This window comes from Physeter macrocephalus, chromosome 12, assembly GCF_002837175.3.
Source record: "Physeter macrocephalus isolate SW-GA chromosome 12, ASM283717v5, whole genome shotgun sequence".
Taxonomy (NCBI): domain Eukaryota; kingdom Metazoa; phylum Chordata; class Mammalia; order Artiodactyla; family Physeteridae; genus Physeter; species Physeter macrocephalus.
In genome coordinates this window covers 80,179,255-80,197,399 of record NC_041225.1, presented here as the reverse complement: position 1 = coordinate 80,197,399, position 18,145 = coordinate 80,179,255, and the positions used below count along the sequence as shown (strand labels likewise).

General features: G+C 43.4%; 1 protein-coding gene across 2 annotated transcripts in view; it reads left to right on the top strand.

Moving 5' to 3' along the window:
- Positions 1 to 18,145, top strand: part of SPRED2 (sprouty related EVH1 domain containing 2) — a 127,517-nt gene that overhangs the window by 65,648 nt on the left and 43,724 nt on the right. The window contains exon 4 of one of the 2 annotated variants that reach the window (XM_028497216.2): positions 17,817 to 17,896. The exons of the other annotated variant lie outside the window; for it this stretch is intronic. Within the exon in view, the coding sequence (XP_028353017.1) occupies positions 17,835 to 17,896 (62 nt within the window). The 5' untranslated portion in view covers positions 17,817 to 17,834. The remainder of the gene's footprint in view (positions 1 to 17,816; positions 17,897 to 18,145) is intronic. 2 annotated transcript variants of the gene reach the window in all.

Here is an 18,145-nt window from a genome sequence, read left to right as displayed (position 1 = left end):
CTATTTAAACCAATAAAGGTTAACCTGCATCTGTTGAATGAATGGAAGAAACTCAATCTACCAAGGGTTTACCATTTGCCAGACGCTTAGCTACAAAAGTAAAAAAAAAAAAACCTTTTCTTAAGAATCTCAAGTCCAGTGGCAAAGGTAACGTGCAAATCATAGCAAAATGCTGTCATTGTGGTACTGATAGCCATGAAGACGGAGAAGAGGGTGTGCTAGACTGATCCCCTATCTCTGGTTTCTGTCTGTGATTAAAAGTCCTGTGAGATTGTAAGGCTCAGCACCTGCCTGTAATACAACCATGGTTAATGTTGACATTAGCTGCTATTGTTGACTAATGTTGTTTGTAAGGAAAAGTCATTTCCAGCTTTGGCATGAGATCCTCATCGTGCGTGTGTGTGTGTGTGTGTGTGTGAGTGTGAGTGTGTGTGTGAGAGAGAGAGAGAGAGAGAGAGAGAAAGAGGTAGAGGTTTATTGAAATATAAACATTTGAGAACATGTAAGGTAGAAAATAACCACAACATATACAGGCACTTGCTGCAAGAGGACTTCTGAGGTATTTATCCACTGCCTAGGCTATCCATGTGCTATCACATTTTTTCCTGGTTAAATACAAGTAAGGTGGGGAGGGGGAGGGGACAGAGCAGCCCTGGCCAGTGGCTGCCATGTGACCTCAAGGCTGCACTGTCAGGAGAGCTCCTCTTGGCCCAGGGCCCCATTCTGGGGGCACCTGCTGGCGCTCCCACCCTCAGACTTTCAGGCTGAGACCTTGCCATTGCCCTTGAGGGCAGCAAGGGCTTGCTGAGAGGGCAGGCTGGGCAAGCTGCGAGATCCGCATCCTTTTAAGCGGGTGGGTTAATTTAAACTGGTCTCTTAGATCCAGGGTCAGGAACATAGCTCTGCACCCACAAGCCCTTAGTCTTGATCCACCAGCACTGCCCAGCTTTCCTTCCACTCCACTCTCTCCTCTGTCTGCTTGCATTACTAGGCAGTTTTCTCGTTTAGCTGTTATCAATCCATTCTTTGTACAATTTTGGAGCTTCAAGGACTGAACTAGTTTAAGCTCTGCGTTTTCTAGACAAGGAAATTGAGGCACAAAGAAGGGACTCTGCAGCCCAAGGTCACATAGCTAGTGGTGAAGCCAGGCCCAACCTACTGCCTCCCAACAGAATAAATTTGCAGGATTTCTAACCCCAGTCTTGTGTGCTGTATACGTAGGCAGATGATTAAAGAGTACTCTTGGGAGTTCTCAGAAGAGATTTCTATTTCCACAGCTGAATACCTGTAGAGCCATCTGACAAATAGAGGTGACTACCATTGTCTTGCATATGTTTTTAGTGACCAACAGCAATCAAGATGAGTGGTAGATTCCTCTTCTGAAGACTGTCCCTGCAATTATACAGCATTTGATTGGCTTCGGGTCTAATTCTGGCCTGAAGTTAGGAAGACAACAGATTGGACCGAGCTAGGCTGATGGCAGATTTGGGTCTAGTATGCTCAGTCTGTGCCGTGATCCTCATGATAATGAGTGTACCTTGAGGAATAAGCCATCCAACCTAAAGCAGATTTCAAGCAAAGACCTCACTGTTCAGCCTAGCAGATGTTAATAAGTACATAAAGGGTCACCCCTTAGGCACTCCCTATATGAGTGTATGGGGACAGAGACAGAGAGAAAGTGTGTCTTTCCAGGTCTTGAGGCAACCTCATCCCTTGAACTTAAAGTTCCACCCCTAGATGTAGGTTTGGTTTCTGTCTGCAGCCCAGGTCTCTGAGGGCAGGCCCTGTTGCCCTGTTTGCTCTCCAGGCTGGAAGCGAAAAGTGATCTGCTGGACGCCTGGCCTGCAGCTCGGCCATAGACCCAGAACCCTGAATGTTCTTACCTATTCCTTGCTAATCAAGTCCATGGTTTCTTCTGTAATTTCCCAGGGTGACATTCCCATATTTGTGATGTATTTCAGACTCCTTCTTCCTCTTTTATCAGTCTTGTTTGTGTAACATCCTGTGCTGAAAAATTCAGACTATCTAGCCTAAATCGACCTAGTAGCTCATTCCCGTTTTCCTCCACACAGGCCAGGAACAAAATTTGTGGGTGCATTAATATAGCCATACAGAGTACCCCACACCAAATGGGCACTGGGTGAATGTGAGTTCCTGTTGCCTTTCCCTAAAGAAACCTGGCTGAATCCACCAAGCCCAGCTCTGAAAGGTCCTCATATCATAGGGACCATTATTAAAAAAAAAAAAAAGATCTGCTTAGCTTAACAGCTCATATGCATTTAATCATCGCAGGTCTTCTGGCTCTGGCCGAGCTGAACATCCCCAAATTAACTGTGAGCTTTGGAGAAAGCCTTACTTTACCCCTGTGCTAGACAGTTACACGTTAAGGAACACAGCTGAAAACTGACTTGGCTTCAAGTGCGATTTGTCACTCTGCATGCCATCTCTGAAATCCTCTGCTTCCCTCCGCTTTCTTGACCAGCCGTAGTCCAGCGCTCATCCTTCACTTTCGTATTCAACACAGGCAGTTTTCTATTGGATTGACATCGCAGAGATGTTGATATATGCCAGGAAGGCAAGTGACCACCAGAAAAACTGGGTGTCTAAGTACACCTCAGATTTCATCTCTGTCAGAACAGCTGGCTAAGACTTTTTTTTTTTGATAAGAGAACTAACTGAAGGCAGTTAGAATGGTTTCTTTTGTTCAAATTTCCTCTCCCAGAGACCAGTCCCAGGAGTCCCTTCACCTGCATTATCCATTAATACTGTGGGTTTATTTTCCCCATATAAACAAGCGTTCCTGCCAAAGAAAATAGGCAGCACAATTGGATGCGGGGATGAGTCTTGGGACCTGCCTTTGAGGAGGGTTCTTCATTTTTCTGGGTTGGCCCCCAGTCTCCTTACAGGACTCCTGCTGGCAGGGGCAGTGTTGCAGCAGCCGTTGTTTCTGAAGGCCCCTTGTGCTGTATGAATCTTGCCCATGGCTGTCCAGCCCTCTTGAAAGCATCCTTCATTTCTTTTTGCTCAGTTTCCTAAATGCTTCTTCCAGATCATCTTTCACCTCTTACTTGAGGCTCTGGGGACACATGTGGTTTCGACATAATGCACAGATGTGACTTGGGGGAGGGAAATTACAGCTGTGGAATCACATCAGCTGCGGTCACTGGACTCTGAAATAGGGGAGGTCAGGAAGGAGGGGAGGCGGAAAGACCAACAGGCAACCTCAGGCTCTGTAGATTTCCCCACCCGCCACGAGACAGAGCACTGTGGTGTGTGTTTTGCATTGTAAGGAAAGCGTGAGCTACACAGCTCATGTGGACCAAATCACCATAAATAATGCTTGTGTATCCGATTCTAAATTGAGATATTAAGCAGAATAAGGGAGCAACGACCAAAACTTCTATAGGGAAAAGACTTGGTTCTTTATCCACCCAGACGTTAATCACCAGGGGTCGAAAAACTTTTTCTGTAGAGGTCTGGATAGTAAATATTTTCACTTTGGGGACCATCTGGTTTCTGTCACAACTGCTCAACTCTGCGTTCGTAGCTCTAAAGTGGCCACAGACGATAGGCCACAGACCAGTGTGGTGGCTGGCCGTGATTTGCCCACCCCTGACAGTCTAAATTCATAAAACTTGCTAACATCCTCATGGTGGTTGTTTGCATAAATTAATGAGTGCTCTGTATGTGGCCAGGCCCTATGCTAAGTACTTATTGTGAATGATCACATTTATCCCATTCAGAACAATTCTCTGAGGTTATTAATAGTATTATACCCATTTTACAGACAAAGAAGCAAAGGCTTAGAGAAGTTACATAACATAGCTAAGGGCCAGGCTGGATTTTGAACCAAGATAGCTTAACTCCAGCCTCAAGCTCTTTACCACCACACAGCACAGCCTACGGTACCTACATCATTGGCACTCACGTTTGCTTTTATGCTTTTAGATCTTGACATTAACCAGTATTTGGACTTTAGCCACCCCCCCCCAAAATACATGCAAACAGATAGTTGCTGAAAACTCTTGTATAAATTAATACATGGCAAGAATGAAAAAAATAAAAGAGTCCTTTAGCGAGTTCCAAGAAATTGGAAGCCATGTTCTGCTGTGCTTCCCAGGGAGTTCTACTTCTTAACATCCAAGGATCAGTGCTGGGAGATGAATATTTAAAGGCCTAGGGAATTCAGAAGCCAGAGACCTCCAGGCTGATTTTCACGTTCCAAGACCCAGTGCTCTGAGGCTGGCAAGGTGGAGCTGGGCCCGGGCAGCTCTTCTGGATGGCCTCAGCCAGGGCCTACCCGCTCTTAACAGAAACACCAACACCAGCATGAGCTGTCAACCTGCTGTGCACAGGTGCAAGGGTCCTCGACTGGCACTGATGGTGGCGAGGCCATTGTAGCGTGGTCAGGGGAGACTGCGGGTGGTCATCAGTGTGCAAGTCAGCCAAATGGAAATCTCCATTACAAATGGCAGAAACCAAGTCTGCGTGTCTTTTGTTCTTATAATAAGTGAGGTGTGTTCTGAAGAAAACTTAGAGTAAAAGATCAGGGAAAAAAAGCATTCCATAACCCATTACCTACAGCAGTAGTTCCCAAAGTGCTTTCTTCAGCTCATAGGGATGGTAATGGGTGAGGGGTTGCTGTGGTCAGATGAGCTTGTGAAATGCAACATTAAACAAACGGCATTCTCAAGGATGGAGTATGTTGTTTTCCCAAAATGTTTGTTCAGGGGGGTTTGGTTTGGTTTTGTTTTTGGAGCCTCTTATAAAATTGTTTGCAAGGAACACCCTTTGAGAAACTCTAACCCAGAGGCTTTCCTAACGTTTACATTTTGGTAAGTTTCCTTATGGTCTAAGATTTTTTTTTTTTTTTTAATGAGCGAGGGTAGCAGCAGCAAGACTATGGTGGTTATTAAATCCATAAAAATCTTTTTTTTCTTTGTTTTTGTAACAGGGATTGTGTATTTTGTGTTTCTGTGTTTATTTTGAAACTTTCAGCTTTTCTGTAAGTGAGAAATGAATAGTGTGAAGGACTCCTCTATATCCAATTCTCCATTTGTTAACAATTTACCGTATTTGCCATATTCTCATTCCTTTTCTCTGCGTGTATGTACAATATTATTGCTATTACTCTTGTATTCTTAAAAAAATATTTATTTGGTTGCACCAGGTCTTAGCTGCAGCTCGCAGCCTTAGTTGCAGCTCACTGGCTTCTTAGTTGTGGCATGCGAACTCCTGGTTGTGGCATGTGGGATCTAGTTCCCTGACCAGGGATTGAACCCGGGGCCCCCCTGCATTGGGAGTGCAGAATCTTAAGCACTGCACCACCAGGGAAGTCCCTACTCTTGTATTTTTAATTAGTGAGATACGAGTTATACAGTTCTTTAATGAAGTATGGATTTATTTCTTAAATACAGAAACTCAAATTAGGGTAGAAGTTCATTAATCCCTCCCATTTCTACCTGTTGCATTAAGGTCAGTCATACTTTGCAGGTGTGTGGAAGGTTACTTTTAAATTTCGAGGGGACATTTTGATAAGCCTGTAGCTTACAGTCTGATTGAGGAAAGAATCTGTCAAAACCAAGGAAGGCTTCAGTTCGGCCCACACAGTCCTGAACAGTCTGGATTCGTGAGGGCCACTTGATGTGGTGTGAGGACCATCACAACCGTTTGCAGCCCTCTTTGCCCAGTCCTTTGAGGCTGGTTGGCTGGTGGCTGAGGTGGGAGTCTCGACCTGACAGCTCCTCCTTTCTCCTTCGGTGTCAGCCCTAAAGGGAGCAGTCCCGAGGCCCTAGGCTTTCATAGGACCTCTCTGTATTTCCAGTGTCCTGTGATGACTTGTCACACTTTGAGAACATACCTACCAACAAAGATGGCTTTTTAAACATCTAGTTTCAACAATGATTTCCTTTAACATACATTGGAGCTTCCACATATGGGGTTTCTCTTGGCCATAAAATCAAAGCTGTCTTCCTCCTTCAGGTGGTTTAAGTAATCCCATTTGAGCCTAAAGCGAGTCGTGCGAACGCCATGCCACCTTCCAGTGAGGTTTGTTGGTGTGAGAGGACTTGGATGGGACTTCTATAATCTCTCATGGAACCTTTCCAAAACCATATAAGGAAGCTGGAAAGAGTCACCCATCCCTCGTAATGTCAACATTGAGCTCACGAGTGAAGTCCTCAAAGAAAGCCTATGGAACAGCCACCAGACAGTCTTGGGAGGAGAGGGCACCAGGCATCGATTGGCCAGGGGGTGGGTGCACCCTCACGGTGGCCTCAGGACACGTGTATCGGTACCTTCCAGCTGGCACTCCCCCACACCCCCAGGGCCGCCTGATTGCCCTGTGTGACTGATGCCCCCATTCACACATATGGTGAGTTCCCACCTAACTAGAAAATTGCCTTGTGTGGGTACGATTAGCCCATAGGACTGAATTTTTTTTTTTAATTTTTAAAAATATTTTGTTGTGAAAACTGTCGAAGCTATTCACACGAAGAGGGAATAATATAGCCAGTTCCCTTATACTCACGACACAGATGCAACAGTTATCAAGATGTTGTCACATTTCTGGAAACTTCCCCTTTTGGGGCCAAAAATATTTCATAACAAATCCCAGATATTATAGCATTTCATCCCTAGCGTACTTTTTCTTAAAAGCAGACATTTTATAAACCCAATGCCACTATCCCACCTAACAGAATTATTCCAGGGACAAAATTTTGATATGTATTTTTTTTTTTAGACAAAGCTCCAGCAACTAGGTAACCTTACAACATAAGAATCAACGTGCTGATTTCACTGATAGTTTAAAAGAGGAGGGAGGGTCCTTTCAACTCTGAACAAAATTATTTGGGGATGGGGGGTGGGTAAACAACGTGCACTTGTGGTTCTATAGACTGTAATCTGGGGTATTGAGCCGTGCCATTTGCTCCCTGTGCATTTCACAGTATCATCAATGACTGATCATCATAACTTACAGGAATTTTTTTTTAAACAACATTTTAATTGGAAAAAGCATCTGTCAGCTGTCAGACTTCCAGCTTCCACTTTTGAGAAGCAGGATGTTGAATGTGAGTAATGACACAACAGGCCTATAAAATGTGGACTAGCCCTCAGATGACTCATCCAGTGCGATGCAGTATATTTGTCAAGGAGACTGAATCATATATGGGGGAAACCACTTCTCAAGCAGCCAGCTGGTTCTCAGGTCCGCAAGAGCCGATCCATTTTTATCGGAAGCTCTATAGTAGTAATAATGCTAATACCCAGCACTTGGGCTCTACAATGTAGAGGAAATGGCATCGCCCGCCAGGTATGTGCTTACTGTTTATATGAACTTCATTTTCTTGTGGTTCTCCTCTGCCTAGCCTTTCTGGTGTTTGCTTTTAACATTTTTTAAGGGGGGAGAAAAAATTATTCTGATTGTGCAGAACTGAAGCATGTGTGTTTGTATGTGTGCACCCACGTGCGAGGACAGATAGGTAACCACTGGTCTTTTGATTGACACAGAGCTCTTGTCCATTCATGTTCCTTTATGGAAACAGATTTCTCCTTAGATGTTCAGATAGAAGTGGTGTTAACCCATCCCTTTTATTAAGCCCTGAGTTTAAAAGATGCTGCCTAGGAAACAGCAGAGGTGGTATACCTTTTTGTGGGGAGTGGGGTAGCTTAAAACTTTAAAAAAAAAATGAATAAGCAGAGATGAACTAAGGAGGTGGTCTAATGGTAACTATTTTATTTATTGTGTTGGATTTTTTTTCAATATTGTGCTTTTTCCTACCCCTCCAAGATGGATGACTTAATGCCAGAAAGCTTTATTCCCCTACTAAGTGAATATTTTTTTGCAAATCATAATTTGCTCATACTGAATTCATGCATTAACTTTTTCTAGGTGGGAGAAAGGGTGGTGGAGATTTGGTAACAACATTTAATTATAGCTTTCACATGATCTGAAGGATTGTTCTGCATAATTGGGAGGCTGTGTCGCCTGTCTGACCCTCTCTTCACTCACTAAATTTAAACAATGCCTGACTAGTTAAGGCACATATCTTGTTTATTTGAGTGTATTAAACATTCCTCCAAGTGTTGACAGTCCATTCAGCGTCTCCTCATATTTTTTAAAAATACTTTTTGTATCCTACTTGTTAGGGACAGATGCTATAGTTAGTTTATAGCAGTGCTATTTATGCTTTTCTGGTCTGTCTGTCCAAAATGGCTGGGTCAGGACCTGTAACACAATTGCCCACAAATTTGCCTGAGATTTAGCATTTGTGGAGCAGTCCTGTCTGTGGTGGTAAATTTTGTTATCACTCAGACAGCATTAAACAGATCTGAGGTTACCAAGCTGGAAAAACAGGCAGTCTTTTTTTCTCTTCCCCTTTCTTGTAAAGCCTATTATAATGACTTGTTTTCCTTGAGGTATGTGTATTCTAAACTGTCAGTAAATGTATTAAATTTACTTATTAAAATGCATTCAGCAATTCCGATGATATGGTGAGCCAGCATGAAATGAGTTTGTTTGGTGTGTTTCTGTTTGTTTTGTAGATTAAGGGGTACACTATTTTTAGAATGGCCAATTTGTTTTTGAAGACAGGACCATCTCCAAATTTCATTAATTTTGCATTCTATAAATGAAAGCCACCTGTTAGGCTGTAACATGCTAATTATGGTAGAGGACAATAATGTGGAAGAACAGTATTTGAAATATGTGGGAGTTTTGCTAAGAATTTTCCTGCCCACATCTGTACTGCTTATTTTTATATGTGTGTGTGTACACATACATATATAGTGAATATTTAATAATAGCACTTGGCAATATTAAAAAAATACTTCAGATTCAAAGTGAGAGTCCTTTTCATTCCTTCTCATTAACATTTTTTTTTTTTAAGTCATGGAAGAAAAGCTACTTGAGAAATGTAGCTTGAACTAAAGCCTGAATTTTGCCATCTTACAGTGAACGGGGGTCTCTTGGAGCTTTGGTGGATGCCACACTCAGCTCAGGGCTCATTTTGTCAAAAGTCATCAGAAAAATAATGTGACTAAATAATGTGAATTAAGGGGAGATGAGCTAATTTGCCCTGATTTCTCTAAAAATCTTAGGTTTTGATATCTTTTTTTCCTTGAGGCCTACAGAAAGTATTACAGGCAGGTATATAAAAACATTTCATTTAAAGTTCTTGATTTATTGGCGTTTTTCTATGTCTGTGAAAAGGCCTTGGTCTCCTGTGATTGGTGCAGTCGAGACTAACTCAGGTTCTGTCCGCATTATTTCGGGGCAGCGTGATTTCTTTCGGCTTTGGTTACTTTTCACCCTCAGGGCATATTGATCTCTGTCATCCGCGGTGATAGTCACCCCTGGGGTTATGGCAGCCTTTGGGAGCCCCTTGGATGTTAAGCCCCAAGAGCCTCAGTCCAGAATGACCACTTGGTTTTCGATTCCTTCTTTTCCTTTTGAGGGAGAGGAGGGGATACAGAGCATAGTCGGTACCGTGGGTCTCCCATCATTCAACTTGGAAGCGATTGATAGATATTGAGTGAGACGCTGCCCTTGTTCAGAGCTCTGCGCTGGGTAGTGTCAAATTTTAAAATGCTGTGATCCGGGCCCAGCCCTGTCCTTGCTTTCATTCCCTCTTCAGTGGGGATCCATCGTTATAGGCAACAGTTTCCTCCTGGGTTTTTTATTCATGGATTAGCTGGGGCCACTGATTGTTCTTTGTAGAAGCAACTTTTAGCTCTTCCCTTCTGGTTCTTCAGAATCTATCATTTCTTGGATGGCTCTCATATCAAAGAAAGAACTGCCCTACTCAAAAATTCATTTGAGGGCTTCCCTGGTGGCGCAGTGGTTGAGAGTCCGCCTGCCGATGCAGGGGACACGGGTTCGTGCCCCGGTTTGGGAAGATCCCACATGCCACGGAGCGGCTGGGCCCGTGAGCCATGGCCGCTGAGCCAGCGCGTCCGGAGCCTGTGCTCCGCAAACGGAGAGGCCACAGCAGTGAGAGGCCTGCGTACCGCAAAAAAAAAAAAAAAAATTCATTTGATAGTTTCGGTGGCTGTGTCTTCTGAGCCAAATAGACCGACAACCTGGGACAGAGGATTTTTTTTTCCCCTTCTTCCTTGCGGGGAGTGGCAGTCAGGGAGGGTGACTTCTGAAAGCTTAGAGCGTCCTGGATATTTTAGTGGCACAGATTAGTAAACACCAAGGACAGTCTTTCCCAATCTTTGAGTTTTGAAGAACCCTCCCCTTTTTAGCATCGGCTAAAATTATATTCTAATGACTCAAAGCTATAATGAATTCAGTAATCCTTTCAAAATACTATAGGTTATCTATCAACATTTAAAAATACTTACTTGTATTTAGAGAGACCTGTTCAGTGAGTTTGCAGTCTGTTCTTCTGTACTTGGTGGATGATTTATGGATGCGTGGTTGTAACTGTAGCCCCCGGGGGGAGAGCTGGACCTGCCCGTTGCCTGTTGTCCTTTGCCCACTGTTCTGCTGTTACACTGTCCTCCCCACATCCGGGGTTTATGGCCACTCTGCCTACACAGTGGGTGGGATTAATAGCACTTGTAGATAAATCTTGTATCGTTATCTGGGAATATCAACTTTCTCGTGTGGCTCAGAAAAGCCAGAGACATGTACAGAACAGCCTTAGGGCATCAACCCCCGCTCTTAAGGATGTGAACGGGGTGAATGACCACTCTCTTATCAAACCAGTATGGACTCTTATTAGTCCTGAGCATTCTTCCAGGTATAAGTTTGCTGACAACCTGTTTGCATTGTCATCTATGTCTAGATTGTCTTAGGACAGATGAGGGACAGTTATGGAAGCCGTGCCCATTCATAGTTGGATTCTTAATCACCAGCATTTCTTCATGACTGATAATCACCAAAGAGCAAGCAAATGCCTTGGTGCCAGGATGGCACTTCAGCCCTCTTAGAAAGCTGCTGGCTTGCAGGACAGGCTGCCTTCCTTGAGCACCCTCTTGAGTGCAGCTCGGGGAGTTTGCTGCATTGTCTTCACAGAGCTCTGTGCAAGGAACCACACAGCAAGATACTATCTCTTTCCAGATTTCAATCCAATAGATGACTTTTCATTTTCAGTGTTAATTCATAGAGTTGTAAAGATTTTCAGATTGGAGACGTACAAGTTGGGTTTGGCTTTTTTGTGGTTTTCTTTTAAACACTTATGCCTTGTGCCCATCCAGTGGAAGAGATGGGTTGCCTGCCATTGCTCTGGCCCCGCGGGGCCTGCTGTTTGACTGGGCCTCTTGAATTCCATCAAATGGAGTATAGACAGCATGTGTCATAGAGGCTGCTTGGGAAGGGTGAGTAGCAAAATTAGTGTCTGTGGGTGGGCATGTGTTCTCATCACATTGCCAGAGAACTGCAGTGTGCAAAATCTGGCAGGAACTCATTCCAAAGAAAAATAAAATAGCCCCTTTTTCTGCTTTGAAAAATACTAAAAAAAAAAAAAACCATCGCTAGCCCCCATGCTGAAGAAATGGAACCATTAGAAAATCCTTGTGAGTGTGTGTGTGTGTGTGTGTTTTAAATAATTTTAAAAACTGAGGTTGATATAGAAGAAATAAAAAGGTACTAATCATAAAAAATATTTTTAGAGATTCTGTCACTTATAACTATATAAGTTATAGTTATAAGTGACAGAATCTTTTATAGTTACCGTGAGAAGGTCTTGCAGTTTGTTAATCGTTCGTCACAGTATAGAAGAATATTTCTTAAATCAAAGCGTGGTTATAATGCATGTAGCTTGCACAGTGGACATATGCTACATTCATAATTAGAAGAGAGTTTTGTGGGTTTTTTAAAATAGAGGTAATGTTTACTTAAGGACAACAGAAATGTTCTTTAGCCAAAGTCCCAAATTTATGAATTTGGGGTCCTTCTTGAGTATACCTATGTCAAGTGGCCCCTTTTTATTTCTCAAATTAATTGACTTTGTGTGTGCGTGGCAAAAAACATAGCATAAAATTTACCATCTTAACCATTTTTAAGTGTCCAGTGTATTAGTGTTACCTATATGTACGTTATTGTACAGCACATCTCTGAAACCTTTTCGTCTTGAAAAACTGGAACTATACCCGTTAAACAACTCCCATATCCCCCTACCCCAGCTCTTCACAACCACCATTCTACTTTCTGTTTCTATGAGTTTGACTACTTTAGATAATGCAATTTAAAAGTGGAATCATGCAGTGTTTGGCTTTTTGTAACTGGCTTATTTTACTTAGCATAATGTCCTTAAAGTTCATCCATGTTGTAAGATATGACAGGATTTCTTCCTTTTTTTTTAAAGCTGAAAAATATTCTGTTGTATGTATTTTCTTTATTCATCATGCCCTGATGGACATTTAGGTAGTTTCCACCTCTTGGCTATTGTGAGTAATGCTTCAATGAACGTGGATGTGAAATTAATTGCCTTTTGAAATAGGAGTTGACCTTCAATAAATGTGAGGGTTAATTCCCTATATGCCAACACACAAGAAAAAGTGCCATCATGTCAAATCACTCTGTGTTTATCTAGCCTTTTCAGTTTACACAAGAGCTTTCATATACGGAGTTTCTCACTGTGGGAATTTGCTGGGTATGAAGCAATTTTCAGTCCAGGATGCTTCCTGCAGGGATTGTGACTTCCCTAGGGGTGGGTTTAGTCCTGAGAGGCTGCTGAAGCACACTGGGGAATGAGCTGGGCTGTGAGTAGTTCCTCTTGATCAGGCATTAAGACAGAAGCCCTTTCATCCTTTCTTCCTGATACTAGATGGCAGCCTACAGCCACAGCATGGCTTCAGGGTAGTGTAATTGCATCTGTTGGGCCACACAGACTGCCACCTTGCCTGTAAAGCTCTCTGCTAGAAGTTGGCCCTGGCTGCCGGATTGACTTGCCTCAGGCAGTGGTCTTTAGCTACCGCTGAATGCATGACCGATAGCTTGGTCGGGCTCCCTGGAGCGAGCCTGTTGAAAGCCCATATTCAGCAGCTTATTAGCCTCCGAGGCTCTCAATGATCCGTGAAGATCATGAGTCTTAAAATCAAATGGCTATTAGTCTTCCTAATTATCTCTCATGTTCCTTGGAAGTTCTTTCTGAGGTCAAACTAGAATACTCTCCTACAAATGAAACAATATTTTAAGACGATGCTGTGAAACTGTGAGCCATCTTGGTAGCTAGTTGGCCTACACATTCTCCTTACCCCCTAGTTCTTTTATGTCAGGAAAGAATCTGAATGGAAGCACGTGTACCAAGAGGATGGCTCTGTTTTGTAGTATCTCAGAAGGAAATTGCCCTCGTAGGTCAAATCCTGTCCTTCTATGTGTAAATGAAGAACTGGTCGAGTTGCTGCTGCGTGTTGATCCTGTGAGCCTTGCCTTGTGGCTGCCTTTCTGACTGCTCACCAGCAGTCATTGCCGTCATAAAAGAAAAGAACAGGGTTTCCCTGGTGGCACAGTGGTTAAGAATCCGCCTGCCAATTCAGAGGACACGGGTTCGAGCCCTGGTCCGGGAAGATCCCACATGCTGCAGAACCACTAAGCCCATGCGCCACAACTACTGAGCCTGCACTCTAGGGCCCGCAAGCCACAACTACTGAGCCCGTGTACTGCAACTACTGAAGCCCACACGCCTAGAGCCAGTGCTCCGCAGCAGGAGAAGCCACTGCAGTGAGAAGCCCATGCACCGCAACGAAGAGTAGCCCCCTCTCGCCGCAACTAGAGAGAAAGCCTGTGTGCAGCAACAAAGACCCAACGCAGCCAAAAATAAAATAAATAAATAAATTTATTAAAAAAAAGAAAAAAGAAAAGAACAGTTTCCCCAGGGACACTTGTTCGGCATTCCTAAAGTGCTGGTACTGGTACCATTGTCACACTGCATTTAAACCAGTCATTGTGAGTTTGGGTACCTTACGTGCCTTCTGTTTGGTTTGTCTGCTTGCTTGCATAGCTGTAAAGATTTCTCAGCCTTCCTAGCAGGCGATCATCAGGCTGGCTCTTTTCTGCCCTCTTCAAGATCCAGTAGCGCCAAATTCCAGGTACCCAGAATGCAGCCTAAATGAGGAGTTTAAGAGCTTCTCCTTGCTTGGGCTTTCTCCTCCACCCAACACCCAGGGAGGAAAACTCGTGGCAAAACCCAGCCAGAGCCGAGTGGAACTGGCTGTTCCACCAGAGGAGGGAAGCAGGCTTCTGTTAAGGAGATTGTCAGAGGGCAGTAAAAAGCCTTTGGGAATAGACCTGTGATTCAGGTATTTTAGGAATTGATTAGGCTTCCATGGACTGAATTGGGAACCTTGCTGCTCACCATTTGAGGTTGTTCTGTGTGGAAATTATGTTCTCGTTTCAAACAACTGATTTACAAGAAAACTTTTTGACCGGAGCTCATTTGTGATATTGAAGCAGCCTGGACCCAATGGGAAACCTGAAGTACACAGAGTTGCTTTATCAAAGGTCTACAAGTAAATGTCTCTTCCCATTTTTTTTTTTTTTTTTTTTTTTTTTTTTGCGGTACGCGGGCCTCTCACTGTTGTGGCCTCTCCCGTTGCGGAGCACAGGCTCCAGACGCACAGGCTCAGCGGCCATGGCTCACGGGTCCAGCCGCTCCGCGGCATGTGGGATCTTCCACGGCATGTGGGATCTTCCCGGACCGGGGCACAAACCCGTGTCCCCTGCATCTGCAGGCAGATTCTCAACCACTGCGCCACCAGGGAAGCCCTCTCTTCCCATTTTTAAGTTAAGCAATCGCTTCATTACTTTTTCTTAACATTTTCCCTCTTTCTCTCTGAAAGTAGTAAAGATTGGTACTGGAGTGGCTATCTTGAGTCAAATGATAAAGCTTATAGGATGAACTGTTTGGGAGAAAAGAGACAAATCCCTCTTCTTTCTTTGCCTGAATTTGCTCCATAAGTATGTCTTGGCAATTTTCTTCCATTGTGGCTAAGGAGAATCTCGCATTTGTGGATGTGTAATCCCAGCCGGATGGCTAGGTTGTACCTATTTTGTTCAAAGGATCTTATTAAAACGCAACTTCCATCATTTTCTTGCTTTTTCATAGTACTTTGATAGCCCACCTTTGCTCCTGGGAGCTTTATAATTGCATAATACCACTTGCACTGAGGGAGCCTATCTGTTAGTTTGTCGTGGTTTCAGGTCTTTGTGGTTTCAGAGTTTTTCTTCAATTCGAAAGATGTTTTAGGTTGCATTTCACTGCTGAAAGTTTTCTGATATGCTTTTGTAGAATATTTGCTAAGTCCTCTGGCATGACTTTACGGCCGTGTGTTTTTTTTTTAACACAAAGTTATAAAGAGGCCAAAGTTGAAAAGGGACCTCAAAGGTCATTGGGCCCCCTCCCTCATTTTATATAGGAACAAACTGGGGCTCAGTGGGTCTGGGGTGTCTCAGCCAGGAGTGAGAAGGAGTTGTGCCATAGAGGTCAAGTCTGCTGACGTAGGGCACTAGCTACACCCTGTGGATCCAAAAATGAGGATTTGCCTCCGTTGGTGTGAAACTTTGCCAAACTGAGGACTTCCCAGCCGCACCCCCAGCTCTGCCATTTTTGCATGCGGCTATGTTAGTGATACTTCTTCGTTGCTCTTTGATTCCTTTGACAATCAGTTGTCCATCCGGTACATTTTAAGAGACCCGTGAGAATAACCTCTCTTATATCCTCCGGATGACCTAGCTGAGATATGAGACCTTTGCCACAATTCTGGACCCCTTTAAAACAAAGCGTGGGGAGTCTGGGAGAGTGGTTTGGAGATTGGATCTTGGTCCTTTATCCGTCCCTAATGCCAGTGACCTTGAACAAGTCCCTTCTCCAGTCTGGATTTTAATTCTTCCATCTGAGTGAAGGGTCTGGAGTAGCTAGTTTCTACGATTCTTTCTAGCTTAAAAAGTGAGTAACTAACTTGTGTGGCTGTTCACTAGTGATAATTGAAGACCTAAGCTCTCCGTGCAGGCCTACCTCTATTCTAGTCTCTACCTGGGAAAGGAAGAGGTCCAGAATTCTTCAGGGAGAACAAATCCTTCACGTGTGCTTTATTTGTTTGTTAAGCTTTTCATCTCTGATGAGGGAAGTGGCAGAATCCTAGAAGAAAAGGAATTAAATGAACTGGTAATTCTTGCCTCCTGAAAGGGTGTCCGTGTCCCGTGGATCATAATCCAGTCAGCCTGTCGCTAACAGGACATGCTGACTTTCCTCCCTGTGGGCGAAATTATCACCTCCTTTTGAGAACAGGTCTTATTAAAGACTGGCTTGTAAAGGATTTTATAGCTTTAGAATTTGGTATTAACATAGGTTGATAAAGTAGATTCCTAACCTTTTGACCATGGTTTGCTTTGGAGTGGAGGGTGGTAGGTGACAGGTAAATAATGGAAAATGTGTCCTGGATCACGTGAGGAGAAGTAACCAGACTTTTCAGTACCTTTGTCAGCATCTTCTAGGTTTAGTGTTGATCTCCATTTAGAATCTAGCACTATAAATTTTCTCTTTCTCCTTATATCTTCAAGTGTTCAGAAAAGTTGAAAGAAGTATACAGTCAACACCCACCAGCTCCAGCCTGCAAACTAGCATTTTACTTTGACTGCTTTATCACCCACATAATCTATCCATCCGTCCCTCGGTCCATCCGAGACACCCTGTTATTTTTTTTTATGCATTTCAAAGTAAGTTGCAGATATGGTGTGCTTCTCCTGGATCAATTCAGCATGTGATCATTAAGCACTCTCTTCCTTTTTGTTTTCTCTAATTTGTTAAGAAAGGGAAGGGGCTTCCCTGGTGGCGCAGTGGTTGAGAGTCTGGCTGCCGATGCAGGGGACGCGGATTCGTGCCCCGGTCCAGGAAGATCCCACATGCCGCGGAGCGGCTGGGCCCGTGAGCCGTGGCCGCTGAGCCTGCACTTCCGAAGACTCCGCAACGGGAGAGGCCACAACAGTGAGAGGCCCGCGTACCGCAAAAAAAAAAAAAAAAAAAAAAAAAAAGAAAGGGAAGATTTCTGAGAAAGTCAGGTGCAGAAGTTCAAGGGCTGCAATTTAAAGACCTGAATTAGAGATGATTAACTTTAAACAACTCCCTTTGCCGTTTGTGTTTTGAAGCACCAATTTTTCTATTACATGTGTACTTTAATGTGGTGAGAGTTAATTTTGTTTAGTAATCTCACATTTCCATTAGCTGGTCTTTGGGGGTTTAAATGTGGATCGTAAATACCATTTTTGGAAGGGTGTGTAAAACAGAGGGGAAGTCAAAGAAAATTAATTGCTTTTGGAGAAAAACGTAGGAGAAGAAAGGGTTCTTTAGCTGTGGGTTATTTTGTTTGTTTCAAGTTGGTAATCCTTTGATCTTGATTAATTATGAACCCCACTGAACTCTGGGCTCAGCAAAGCAGCAGACAATAAAAGCAAAATCATAAACCTAGATGCAGACTTTGGCCTCTCACCTACCAGGACTTCTGTCCCCACTTTGCACTGTGTGATCACCCTGAAACTTACCCTTTAGGACAGAACCATTTCAGTCTGTAAGAAGCAGATTCATTCTATTTTGGTTTGAATAAGATAAATTTCATTTTTTAAAGTGGCTTATTCATGTCGAAGTTGTTCGTGTTTTGATGATTTTTGAGAATAACTCAGAAATCTCCCATCGATTGCCTTTAATGTTAATGAACTGTTGTGATAAAATCTTACTGTGATTTCCTAAAATGTTTTAGGTGATCTTAAAATGTCCATGTTAACCATGTTAGAGAATCTGTGTATAAGGCTATGGTAGAATTCACATTAAAATAAAACACAGATACGTGGATATATTTATTTGTTATTTCAGTAACTGTCTACAGCAGATATGGTTCCTGGATGTACAGGTGAAAGGAACGAGGAGTGGAGGCAGGATGCCAACATGTCCAGGTGGGTCTGGCAGCCTTGCCTGGTGAAGGAGATTTGCCTTGAAAGGAAGAGTCTAAAATGGAATTATCCCCCTTGTGCTAACATAATCCTCATCTGAGGCAGTGCAGAGAATCATTTGATGCTGGGTTTTTATTTTTTTTAATTTATTTTATTTTATTTTTTTTTATTATTTTTTGTGGTATGCGGGCCTCCCTCTGCTGTGGCCTCTCCCGTTGCGGAGCACAGGCTCCGGACGCGCAGGCCCAGGGG